This window comes from Vitis riparia, chromosome 12, assembly GCF_004353265.1.
Source record: "Vitis riparia cultivar Riparia Gloire de Montpellier isolate 1030 chromosome 12, EGFV_Vit.rip_1.0, whole genome shotgun sequence".
Taxonomy (NCBI): domain Eukaryota; kingdom Viridiplantae; phylum Streptophyta; class Magnoliopsida; order Vitales; family Vitaceae; genus Vitis; species Vitis riparia.
Genome location: NC_048442.1, coordinates 23132459 through 23146503, shown reverse-complemented (window position 1 = coordinate 23146503; position 14045 = coordinate 23132459). Strand labels below are relative to the sequence as shown.

The 14045-nt window shown below is 29.5% G+C and overlaps 1 protein-coding gene and 1 long non-coding RNA gene across 2 annotated transcripts; both read right to left on the bottom strand.

Annotated features, from left to right (window-relative positions):
• Positions 1-2267: 2267 nt before the first annotated feature.
• LOC117927100 (HVA22-like protein f) lies at positions 2268-3495 on the bottom strand. The gene is made up of 5 exons (XM_034846506.1): positions 3380-3495; positions 3119-3145; positions 2867-2989; positions 2549-2795; positions 2268-2459 (listed from the first exon to the last, which is right to left on the bottom strand). Exons 1-5 carry the CDS (start codon positions 3424-3426, stop codon positions 2433-2435), a joined length of 471 nt encoding a protein of 156 aa, XP_034702397.1. The 5' UTR covers positions 3427-3495; the 3' UTR covers positions 2268-2432.
• A 6479-nt stretch (positions 3496-9974) lies between these two features.
• Positions 9975-10675, bottom strand: LOC117926348. Its single transcript, XR_004653115.1, has 3 exons — positions 10513-10675; positions 10320-10424; positions 9975-10021 (listed from the first exon to the last, which is right to left on the bottom strand). It is a non-coding gene; the product is annotated as an uncharacterized LOC117926348 (long non-coding RNA).
• Positions 10676-14045: the final 3370 nt, after the last annotated feature.

Below are 14045 nucleotides of genomic sequence, written 5' to 3'. Positions count from 1 at the left end.
TTTGCCATATTATTATTGCATGTGAAACGCCAAATATAAGACGTGGGACGTATTTCAGTACAATGGAAGTGGTTTGGTTGCTAATGAGGGTGATTCTACCATGTCAAAGCATTCTAGCACCTTAATGTACTTTTTCCACGTGCCTACTCCTTTCTCTTGAACTTTCAAACCTAGCATCTTTGCATTTCCTAGGTTTTTTCTTTTGAAAGTTGCACCTTGCACTCAAGGCATAAACAAGCAGAGGCAAAACCAGATATTTAACTTTGGGAAATGGAGAAAACCTATGAAGATGATACCATGAAGAAAGAATAAGTCAATAATTAATATCATTATGTTTTCAAATTATTATTAAATCAATTAGGCTTTGAAATTTTAAAATAAACATTAATTAGGAGATAAATAGATGTGGTATAGTAATTCTCCCAATGATATATTGCAGAAAAAAACCATGGTTGCCAAATTTAACACATGGTTAGTATAAATTTTGAATAACTAAAAATAAAAATAAAGAATTAACTAGCTTTAAATTATGAAATTTTATTTTGATAAAAAAAATATATAAGAAGCATTGTAACAAATAACCTAATAAAAATTTCAATTGTATAAAATTTATCAAGCAAATACTTCTAATATATCATATGAATTTGTTAGGAAGTGATTTTGAAATAAATCAGACTCGTTTGTTGATGTTTGAAAGTGCTTTATTGTGTTTATTTGATACTGTTTTTATTTATAGTGTTTATAATCGAGGTGTTTTCTCTGAAATTTTTTAAAATAATCACTTATCAAGTGTAAAAGTATTTCTTAAAATCACTGTCAAATAAATTTTTTGATAATAATTTTAACAAATGTTTATAACATTTTTAATACTTAAAAAATAAAATCTTTTAAATGTTATAAAAATTAAAAGTATTTTCAAAAATCACTACCAGACGAACTCTAAATATTTTATAAATCGTTCTAAGTGATTTCATAAATTGACACAATTATAACTATAAATAAATAAATATAAAATTAAATATGTTCTATTTTTTTTTTTTACCATTTTATCTCTTGTTTCTCATAAAATTTAAATAATTTTTTTCAATAAATCTGAAACAAATAAAAACCGCTTAATTGGGATAAAATAAATAAATTTTTAAAATTTCCAAAACCTTTTTTCTCATAACCCATCCTAAAAGTTTCTAGGCAACAAATAACTTTGCTACAATTTCACTGAGTTTAACTCTTAATACAATAAAATTATAATAAATTAATTATAAACCATTCCAACAAAATTTCTCTAACTATAACTTCAAAACACAACTCTCACTTTTTTTAATATTCAATGAAATCAATCATTTTAATTCATTTTGAAAAAAAAAATGATGATGTGATGTTCTTTACAAAATTAATGTCTTAATCACATAATTAAACAAATAATTTAATTAAAAATCCAAAAATTCAAATATATATCATGTTAAAATTAATGAACTATTTAGGGTAGAAATAGAAATGAAAAGAAAATTTTTATTCGTTTTCCTTATTCTCGTGAACCAAAGGGCAAAACTAGTTTTGGCACACTCGGAAGGAGCCCTCTAGCATGCGTAAACTAGATCTTCTTGAATATATGGAGATATACTAGAGGGCAAACAAGGAATCATGGTAGTGCATAAGTTTTGGCACATGATGGGGGACCGTAGCACATGAATAAGTCATGACATGTAGTAAGAATTTAGAAGATGGGCGGTTGTGGACACTGTTCCATATATATATATATATTTACTTAAAATTTAAATTTCCAGTAAATCTGATGTAGATAAATTTCGAGATAATTGAGTACATGAGATGACTTCCTTGATTATGACGCATCAAAAGAATCCTGTCCACTAGTGAGACATATGTTGACAAAACATTTGTACAATATGAGAAATGTCTCAAAAAGTCTTATGTAACACATTTTTTTGAAAAAAATTATATAAATTAATTTATATACAAGTATTCCCTTATAAAAAAAAATATTATTCTTATTAAATAAAAGAAGTTATTAGATATATTTCTATTAATATTATTATTTCAGGACTTAAAAGTTGTGTATGGTTTTTTAATTTTCTATAATGTTTTATATGATATAATTAATTAATCATTTTTTTCAAGAAATTTACAGTCGAAAACCATCAAGCTGTAAATATTATTCACGACTGACTGAGAGAATCACTTTCAGTCTATAGTTGACATTTGGAATTTAAAGTTTGGTCATGCTGTACATCTATTGAAATATCATAAAATAAAGGTCAATCAAGAACATTGCTGTATATAGGTTAACTATAGAGAATAACATTTTGGTTTTCTTCATCTTGGTCTTTGCCATTGCAAACTATAGATGAAAGGTTCTTGTGTTACAGTCAGAATCCCATATCAGAAAATCTGTGGGAGGAGCTGGCTTCGTCTGCTCATCGCTTCCTGGCTTCCTTTTCAGCCTGCAATCAATTAATAGAAGATGAAGAATCAGTATTAATTCAGCATTTAGAGAGCTAGAGAAAAGGAGTGTATTTAACATATTTCTTACAGCTTTGACGACCCTTTCAAAAGCCTCGGGTCCATGCTTTGAGATGTAGTACTCTACCGACCTCCTGGCATCGGGGGTCATCATGAGGAGAACCTTCCTCTGGCTCTCAGGATAACTGGAGCTGACAGTACCTCCAATCTTCACATACTTCCTCACGAAATGATCATATATATAAGCTGCCCCATTGAAAATTGGCAACACTAACCACAGACAGAATAGGAGCTTCATGTACGACCAAAATGGAACCCTGTAACAGTAGAATTTACAATGTGATCAAACAAGAAAAATGATGATAACTAGTCTATGAACTCGTCTTACCAAGCAAGGATTTGCCAACAGGATAGTTCAAACAATGTGATAAACGAGTACAAAATCCAGTATGTCAGCCACTGCTGATCATCCAGTGTGGAAGGAGTCTCGATTGCTCGTACCGATGCGTATCTGTTCATCCATTTATACACAGGGATGTATAAATCTCATTAGTCGTGTCTATATACATTTTCTATTGCTTGTTTCACCTAATTAATATATCTAAAAACTGAGTGATGGAATTAAGATTCATCCACTTACAAAGGAAAAAGGAGCATGCAGGTTGGCCTGGTTCAGCACCAAAAACAAAAATGGTTAAGAGCAGTGGTGAACATGGTATAAATGAATCAATATACATAAAGCTGATCATCTCCTTCACCTGATCAATCGCTAATAACACAAATAAAGCATATGCATATTTTGCATTGTAATTTATAATGTGACAAAAATAAAATGGCACAAGAACTGAAATCCATGCAAACATGCATGGAAATCTATTTGTATTTTTTCCTGATCAGTTACCCGATTAATGCATCCAAAAATCTGAAAACCGCTCCGGGGAAACCCATGTCAAAATGCTGATAATTTCTGTGGTGGGATAAGGAGAGGTGGGGTTTTGGAGTGATGAGAAAGGAGAATGGGAAGGGTGATGAGAATTGGGAGATATTAAAAGGGATATGAATGAGGAGTTGTTGAAACGAAGGAAAGGATTTGTGTTGAGATGAAGCTAAGTCTTCTTTGCCCCAGCAGCAAGAAAAAGGAAAGGAATCAACAGCCATGAAGAAATATGCATGCCAAAAAGGTAGAATATGCTCACGCATGCACCACCGCATCCCAAACTTTAATTTCTTACCCATCTTTTTATCTTTTCTGTTTCTCCCGCGTATTATCATTTTCTTTGGTCAAACGAAACCAAAAAGAAACTTTGAAACCAATCAGATTATGATAGCAAGACAGCTCTTTCTAAAGCCAATGAAACTAGCTATATGATCAGTCTAGTCTAAAATCAAAAGTGAATGATGGGCATCATTGAGAACAATAAAGGATATCATTGGGATAGGATTTGGGCATGTATATGGTCTTACTTTATTCCTCAAACCCCTAATTAAAACCATGCAGTCAAGGCAGCTTGTGTTGTTAAGAGCGGAAGCATTTGATTTCCCCTTTTTCTTTTTCTTTTTCCTATTTTGATGATCTTATATTAAATTTATTGATTTTGAATCATTTTTTTATTTTTCTTTATTTGTTCTTTATTTCTATTTTTTCTTTTCTCACATTTTTTTTTTTTTCAAATTTTCCAAAAACCAAACATAGCCTTAGGGTCCAAAAAAATGATATTTTCTACTTAACTTGATCGGAAAGGGTCTCAAATTTCATATTTTACAAGCTTTAAAAATATCATAGCTTGAAAGACTTTAAAATTATTAACACTATTTGATTCAATATTATTATTACTATTATTATTTGAATTATTTAATTTATCTTCTCTATTACTTTGTAAAAGAACTTTGAATGTAACGAAAAGAAGGGGTGAATATATAGCAAATCTTAATTTGAAAGCACAGGTAACTTTTCCAAAGAATTATCTTACTAAAAAAAAATATAATAACAATCACGACCAATCACGAGATATGGATAAAGAGCAGAAAAGTGAAAAGGCCTCGACACCAATCATGACCTAACACACATTTGACAAAGACTCATTCAAGCCTAAAAAGGCAACCTTATGTGAGCCTCTACACTTCCGAACTCTCCTGCTCCTTCTAACCCACAGCCATCTACCGAGGTGGTGTATCCATGATTCATCTTATGGAACAGTGACGGAATGCAAGTAGCAAAATCGGGGTCATAGAAAAGGACAGGACATGCGTGTGTTAGAGAAGGATTTGATAGATGTTATAATGGAAAAGAAAGGGAGAGGAAATAATGAGAAGAGTAGAGTAGAGAATCAAAATTCAAAGAAGCAAAGCAAACCTCAAATGTAGTGAAGCAAGAGGCCCAACCTTCACAGAGGTCTTACCCTTTGGCACCCATGAGTTTATCACACATGACATCATTGATTAAAACTTAGGAAGCCTCCCGCAAACCATGTCCTTCTCCCTCTTCATCTATCTAAGAAGTCTAGCCCATTAAACCTATACCACCGTCACCAAAAAGAAAAAGAAAAAGAAAATAAATTAAGAAGGAAGTTTGTAAGAAAGGGACAAGTATAAAGACGAGGATGTTTATTTTATTTAGCTTTTTGTTAAAAATAATTTGTTTTTAGATTTTCAGTTATTTATTTTTTCACTTTTTTCATAACTTATTATAAATTTTTTATCAAATAAAAAAAGTCCGAATATTTGGTTTTTCCTAAATTGAAAAAATAATATATTAGTTTTTTTTTTTTAATACTTAATAGGAATAAAATATTTAAAAAACAAACAATCTAATTCTTAACACTATTAAACATTATTTAATTTTAAATTATATTTATAATTAAGTAAAAATAACAAACATCAAGATGTCTTCATGCAACCCAAATTTCATTTCTATGTCAAAATATTTGTGCACCAATGACTATATTACTTCTACTTAATTATAAGAGTTAAAAAAATATTAATATTTTGATAATATGTAAATATTATTTATATGTTTATTTTCATATTTTTAGGATATAAAATATTTTTATATGGTTTTGTTACAACAAAATGTAAAAATAATAGTTACATAGCTTCATGTTATGATTCATGTTATAAAATATTTTTCTCATAACTTTTAGTTAAATGAATTTTATAAGTTATACAAAATTGTTAGTTAACGATATTCTTCTATATAACTTTTAACAATAAGAAAGTATGGATTAATAACTTTGAAATATTCTCTAGCTAGTAAAAAAAAAAAAATTTTTCATAGTTATGAATAATAATAATAATTGTATTGCTTGTAGTTATTTTTAATATAAATTTATAATAAAATATTTTTCTTATAGCTTCTAATTATGTGAATTTTAACATTAATTAATTTATAATAACATGATTAAAAAATGAAGTAAGTTTTGAGTTGGGTATAATTATGGTCTTGTAGCCTTATCTAGTTTAACCTGTTAAATAAATAGGTTGTGTTTGAGTTTGATTTCTCAATTCATTTAATATCAAATTTTATTTAATCGTATTAAAATATTCTATTATGACTCAACCTATTTATAACTCATTTTAAGTCATATTAATTTATTTACTTAATATATTTAAAAATTATATTATAAAAAATCTTTTATTCTATGTATGAGGAAAAGTTAGAGTTCGTAGTTTTTTTTTTAATTAAAAAATAAAAATAAAACCCTAAGTGACTCATAAAAGGAAAGTAAGACATTGGTTGCAAAACCTAAATTCAATCCAGAAGTTAGGTGACTTATAGGAAGCACACAAGGACATCCGTCTAAATGAGTGAAGACAAATTTTGGGGTCTATAATCATATAGCTAAAAAAGTTAAATAATCAACTTCCTAATATTTTATATACTAAATTATAAAAATTAAAAATGTTTTATAATTAAAAGATTAAATAAAATCATAAATAAGTGGAAAATTAAAATTTTTATTTATATTTTATAGTATAAACATATTATAATCAAAATTAATTAATATTGTTTAAAAATCAGAACTTAAAAGTTAAAGCAAGTAAAAAATATTTTATAATAATGTACCTGTAAATTAAAATTTTTAAATAGGTTAAAAAAAAGATAAAGAATAATAAGAATACCCTACAAAAAATAAGAGAACAAAAACAGAAAACATACAAAATACACAATGATTTATGAGATTTAATTTAAAGCTAACACCTATAGGTAAAGATGAATAAGAACTTTGGTTCTTATCGAAAATTTATTTAAAGGTTTTTTTTTTTTTTGGAGTGTTTCGAAAAATAATTAAAAAATATGAGGAATCTTTATATTGTAAGTACATCATTCATATACCAAGAATAAGCCCAAAAACTATTTTCTATATTTTAAGTTCACAAATAAAAATTTATCTATCAAAATAATTTAAGAAATATTTGTGGGAACCCTTCATTTTCCTTCTTCCGGAGAAGGGAGTCCTTTTTTTTTACATTTAATGGATGGTCAGGTCACATTAATGAGCGTCCCAATCTTGGCATAGCCCATATGCAAAAGACAACAAATATAATCTGGCCTTTTACTCGAACGGGTCACTCTCACCAATTAAGTCAGGGTTACAAACCAATACTCATGGCATCCAACATTATGGTACGTCTTCACCATCATTATCGTAATGCATGCATGACATAATTATGTTGATCATGGGCATGCATGCATCATGCATCCATTTATTGAAGGTAACATGCAAGATAATGAAGTGGAGAGTAGAGGGAAAGTGGCATGGTTTCCAAGCCACACACTCATCGACCCACGTGAAGAAATCCAGAAAGAAAAAGGAAAAAAAGCTCATAGAGATGGAGTGTTTGGCAGAAAAGGTTGGGTATGAATAAATGCGTTATGTGGTTACGATGCAATAAAAGGAAAATTGGGAGTAAACGTCAACTTTATTACCTCTTCTCAGAGCAAAATCATCAGTTGCTGTACGATCGAAAGCATGCATGTAATTAGATAAAAGTAAGGATCTTCGATTTTCTATCCTGCTTTAATTTTTACTGATTCTATTGGTGTCTTTAGCTACGTAAAGTTCAATTCGATTTTCTATTTAAGTACTGTCTAGTAGAAAAATATTGGAGTTAGGGCAGTCACTTTAAGGCATGCATGCACTGGCCGGACACATCATTTTTTATTTATTTTTTATTTTTTTATGATTTGATTTGGTCTTGAATATAAGAATGATGCTTCCATTCTTAGAGGTTAAAAATTCATGCTTTTTTTTTTCTTTATAATAAATTTCAAATGATAAAGTCAAAGTGAAATAGCATTTAAAAATGAAATTTGTATTAAAAGGAAATTCATACCAAGAATAAGGTGTGATCCAACAAGTACATGCAATTATTTTTATCAATGGTTTTTCCCAAAATGGATATGTGATGATAGTGGTAGGGATGGGGATAGGAACTGGACAAAGAACTTGTACCCTTAGTGGGGGATTCCGGAATGGCAAAGATGGGGGAAAAAAAATTACAAGCGTGAAAGGGAATGACCCTACTCCACCATGTTTAAATTCCTAGTCTTGACCAATTTCTTTCTTTATTGATTTTACCTGAAGAAATTGTTTAACCAGTTGATCTATCATATATTTGAGAAAATTTTTACCCCATATCATTTCCAAATGTGGATCAAATGTCTATATGGGGTACACTTGTAGATACTATAAATTCAAGATTCTTATGCTTAGAGGCATGATACTTTAATATACCGAGCATCACAATATATAGCTACAAGTAAACTAATAGTGATTGGGCCAAACCTTCTTTGAGCAATTTTGAGTTATTACTTATTTGGCTTAGTTTTGGAATTTCTAATATCTTTAAGGTTACTAGGATAAGTAAAATGGCCATCAATTCGTTTTGGGCCTCAAAGTATTATTTGGTGAATTTTTGCTAAATTATGATGACTTTCTATTCCACGAAAACTGTGAACCTTTTAATGCATATCACATATAACAAGGCATGGTCATTTGCTCTTTTTTCTTTTCAAAACATTAAGATTGAGATGAAATTTTGATATGGAGAGTTTAAATTGAATTACCATATGAAATGCATTTAGACAAGTGACTCTTAATAATATACTCAATTAGGTAAGAAGCATTAGATTTATTATTTATGAGATTATTATGCAGTATTCAAGTAGTAGTAGTAGATGCTAAAACTCGTGTGTTTATACATATATATACATATACATATATGCAAAATATTAGATCCCTATTACCAAATTTACAATTCCAAAATCGAGTAACAATCACTACAAGGAAAAAGCTATATTGTGACATTTATAACGAGTCACCATAAACATGGGGTGTCACTACAACATAGCATCATCTTCTCCACTGACACCATAAAGGGTACCAATTTGTGACATATTTGGAAGTGATACCAAAGTTGATAAATGGTGACCTATTTGGAAGTGACACCACATATTTCTAGTGATGATAGGGTGTCGCATTAAATGCATCATCTTTGAGTTATGATGTCACATTAAATGCATCAGCTTTGAGTAATGGTGTCACATCATTGTAAATTATTGTGGAAGATATAATTGCTTTTAGTTATAGATTTTTATAATGCTTATGAATTAATAAGTAAGATTAACCTGTTTATGTTTTGTCCATAAATATAACAATCATATTATATTTTAACTCATTTTTCTATAATGTTTCTAGAATAACTCATAATACATTGATCATCTAATAATATTTGTATATCAAATGTTCACAAAAAGATAGTACATCTAACATATCAAACCCATCAAAACTAAAAAAAGAAGAATGAATACATACCAAAACATGATTTAGAAATGTTAAAGATCCCAAAATTCATGTATACCTCCATTTCATAAGCATAAAATCGGCTAACTATAAAATGACATAAAAGTCCCATCTAAAAATCTAAATTTCTCAATACCAATTAAAGTAACATTTATGTCCTACAACATACGACATAAGAGTTGCATTTAAAAACCTAAAATTTTGTTGCCCTCTTCTTTCTTTTTATTCTCCATTCCACCATCCCAAAAGTGTATACCTGCATTTCATAGTTTAATGAGTTTTATAGATTTTTATTGAAGAAAATAAACATGGATCGATGTTATCATAAATAAACAAATCTAAGAACTTTTTTTTTTCTTTTTTTTTTCAAATAGAAACATTATTCAAAGAATAAGCAATACTATACAATACCTATGAAAAAATTCATGTAGTAGCTAAGGGACTCACCATGCATGGTGATCATGATGCATCAACATGATTCATGATTAGTTGTAGCACAAAAGTAGCCCATTCTCCTCTAATTTCATCGAATTCTACTTGAGAATATGTTTTTTTATCGCCAAACTGACATCAAATAAGAAAATAACATTAAAATGCATAACATTTGGAAGCCTAAAACTATTTACAATTCATTAAATTTGTAATACCTTTAAAGCAATAATTGTAGGATAAAAAATTATCTCTTTTATGAATCTCATAACAAAGTAGCCACATTCGAACCCTCCTTCTTGTCTTGGACACTAATTGATCAATTATAAAATAACATTAGTACTCATATATATAAATGGTGCAAATGCATAAGCTAATGTGTAAAGAAAAATTTTTGGATGTCACCTGCACTAGTTGCCAAGATGGCTCCCTCTTAGATGTTTTCTTTGCAGATATTCGAAGAGCCCTATGTAAATAAGTTCAATGGGTGCATTTTTAAAATAGGTAAATGTTTTATGTTTTAACATAATAAAAAAAATGTGTTTGAGATGAATGTATTTAAAAAAAATAATAATAATAATACTATGAAAAATAATAGGAAGAACTTACATGTTTACGATATCCTTTAAGTCCTCACATGGTTTGTGATGCATAGGGTCAAGATAGTGGACTATCATTTTCCTTGGCTCAATCACTACCAAGACCCAATGAAAGCTAAAACATTAAAAACAAAAGTAGCATCTAATTAGAAATATAAATCAATCATAAAACCTCAAATTAAAGTATAATATTCGTCACTTACTCGGGGTTGTAGGGTATGAAAACATATTTAGCATCTTGGCACTCCATTAAGCATTTTGACAACAATTGTGCTCTTTTCTCTATTTGAGGAGTACTAAAGTATGCTCGTGATATTGTAAAAGGATTAACAAATATAAATTGTGATTCCTTTTTGGCAATATGTAGTTGATCGTGCATGTACCTATTATTGTATCAAAACATCAAAAGAAAATTATCATTAGTCATATCCAATCTCGTTCAACATGGGCAACTCATATTAAAAAAATAATAACAAATGAAAATAAAAGGTGCACACCATAAATAGAAGGAGATGTAGTTTGATGACACCTCTAAAGATGAAATAATGTACTCACAATCCTCTCGAGATATATATGTTTGAAATTCGACACCAAATAGTGAAATGAGGAGCTGTATTGGGTATATCTTGTCATTACCAAGACAATCATCCACAAATTTCTAAAAATTTTTAATGACTGATTGATTTTGAGGCTTAGATTTTCGAATAATTGGTGCCTTCACTATCTTCTTCTTTCCTTTATCCAACACCTATGCAAAAGGAAGGAATGTTAGATATATATATACTCCTAAACAATAAAATACCAAGTTATAATCAAATTTACTATAGGCATAAAATGACATACCTGAGGATATTCAGTTTCAAGTATGACAAGGCTTGTTGGCCAGTCAAGCTCAAAGCTAATAGCATCCCCAACATTGATAATCTCATATGGATTTGGAAATGGGAGTCTAGCATCTGGCTTGTGTGCAACATTTATTACAACCAACCTATGTGATCATTTTTCTTCTATTAGTGTACCAATTGCAACAACATTTCCTTTTCTTTCAACTGCTAATTACCTTCAATACAAAAAATAATATCATTTACATAGGCTTTATATCACTTATATTAATATTGTATTATTAGTAAGTAAATGCATACCTTGTGCTTCAGTGGTGGTTCTGGTGGTTGGGGCTCTTCTATCATTTTAAACATTGGTTTTTCTGCTACAATTGGTTGTAAAACAAGTTGTTGTCTTATTACTACCTATATCAGAATGGGGTATGGGGAGAGACATAACTTGTCTTGTTGCAGCATCTTCCATCTCCTTTCATACCATTTCCCATATTTCTTCTTTGATTTTTTTTCATGTCATCAAATGGTTGATGAAAGTATGAGCTGGGCCTAACCAAACGGTCTTGACCTACCACACGTCCTGGATGATCAGGCTTACCCAATGCTTGACATAATATGTCATTTGGACTAGGTGGGGGTAGTCAAGTCTCAGCTTTTCTAGTAATTCATCCTACAACAAAACATATATTAGTAATAATTTGATGAAGATGATTTACATATCAATCAAAGACAACCAATTCAAGGTAGCTAGAAAATGAATTGTTTTAATATAAAGGATAATAGACAAATTGATGTATAACATAACTACTCATAAAAATGATAGCATTAAGCCTCTTGCCTATTAACACCTAACAATATCATCACAAACCATAGTCACGTAGACATACTAACACCATAGGCTCTAAAAAGGCATAAATATGCTAACTTACTATCATGTTAATCATTGGCTCTGTAATCTTATTAAACTTTCATTTCTTCTCACGTGTTTTCTTCCATAAAACATTTCTATCAACCCTACCAATACCCCATTCTGCTTATAGCTATAAAAATTTTAACAAGAAAACTCATTAGTTCAATATGATCAAGTTAATAAATGACATTTAAAAATTGGAATCATTTTCCTATAAACAAAATATATACTCCAATTTTTTACCGATATTGATAACTTACTATATCCTGCTCAAAACGTGCATATCCTTTTCTTCCAAGATAATGATTGTAAATGTGTTTATCTCTTCTAGATTTCTAAACCTTGCGATATTCCTACAAAATATAGACACAAAATTAGTACATGGTGAAACTATGTAAATGTAAAAATTGAAAATGCATTAAAAATAATGTTTAACATTAAAATGTTTAGAAAGTCTATCTTTAACAAACTGTCTCCAATGATCCTCTTGTATGAATGGGTAGATAGAAGGTGGCTTTTTCAGCTTTTCTAGGTCATCCTTGAAAGGCAATATATATTTCTTTGTCAACTTGTACTTAAAGGTTCGAAACTTGATGCCCATTAATAGGAAACAATTCTTCTTGGAATTTTGATTCATATTAAAGCTTGTCTACAAAATAGCAACCCATGTTAGCTCATGTTAATGAATGTATACAATAATTATATATGAAAGCTATAGATAGACTTACCGTGATCAAATCCCATAACTTCTTCTTAGTCTCTTTAGGGACTTTCCTCCAACTCTCAATAATTATTGGCACATGGGTTCTAGTTGTTGTACCAAGATAACTACTTAGTTCAACTGAATATTCCCCAATGTGACTACCAAGCTATTGTATTCAATCTTGAGCTTTATCTCTTTACTTCGATTTTTTGCAATCTCTGGTTTCAATGTACTACCTCTATGCTTTACTTTTGGCATTTCCTCTTCTTCTAGATCCATATTTGTGTGGAAAATATCAAGTAAATGTGCAAACTAGTACTTCACCAACAAACCTGTAAAATGACTTAAAAGCAAGACTAGTATAGCCTTGCATATATTTCCTATAATTAAATTGGTCATTCAGAAATATAGTTTTTGAAATTTTCTTTCAAAGTTTGTCTTGTTTTTTTTATTTCTTATCAATAATGAAGAATTTATTTGTGAGGATAATACTAAAATAAATTAGTGCATATATAGTTTCAGTTATTATTTATAGTTTAATGAAAAATAAATTTAGGAATGAGAGTTTTAAGTTATGCGAGCATAAAATCAAAACATGATAATAAAAAATAATATAAATCTAGTTCCATGGACAACAAAAAAGATAGTTAAATGAAGATTGAAGTGGTACCTTTGAATAACATATGTTTATGATGCATGAAAGAAATTTAGGACGATCAATATATATATATATATTATATATATATATATATATATATATATCATGAGCAATATATGAAGCTAAGCTAATGTGCAACTCATGAAACTAATAAGTGAAATGCTTATTATATCTCATGTCAAGGTAGAATATATTATTTAATTTTCAATCCATATGCCCTCATAGTTTTCTCTCATGTATATTTCCTCTAATTCATCCATAGCACCAAATGATTCAACTTCTGGCATTGAACTTATAAAGGGGTGATGTTCCATGCAATTATCGGTGAAGTCATCTAGTCCTTCCATGTTGTTGAAATCTTTTGGAGGAATTGAGAGAACTATTGACCATTTGGGATCAAGTTGGTCTTCAACATAGAAGACTTGCTTGGATTGTGATGCTAAAATAAATGAATCCGATTTGTGACCAATTTTGGAGAAGTCAACTAATGTGAGCCCGAGTTCATCAACTTTTATACCATTCTTGTTGTCAACCCAATCACACTTGGAAATTGGAATTCTAAACATGTTGTAATCAAGATCCCATATCTCATTAATGACCCCATAAAAGCAAAGTTCACCAAAAACTAG

Coding starts and splice junctions, on each gene's coding strand:
- LOC117927100 (XM_034846506.1), bottom strand. CDS start 3,426: ATGGGTTTCCCCGGAGCGGTTTTCAGATTTTTGGATGCATTAATCGG. Junction 2,990..3,118: donor TGCATGCTCCTTTTTCCTTT/GTAAGTGGATGA, acceptor ATGGATGAACAG/ATACGCATCGGTACGAGCAA. Junction 2,460..2,548: donor TTGAAAGGGTCGTCAAAGCT/GTAAGAAATATG, acceptor AATTGATTGCAG/GCTGAAAAGGAAGCCAGGAA.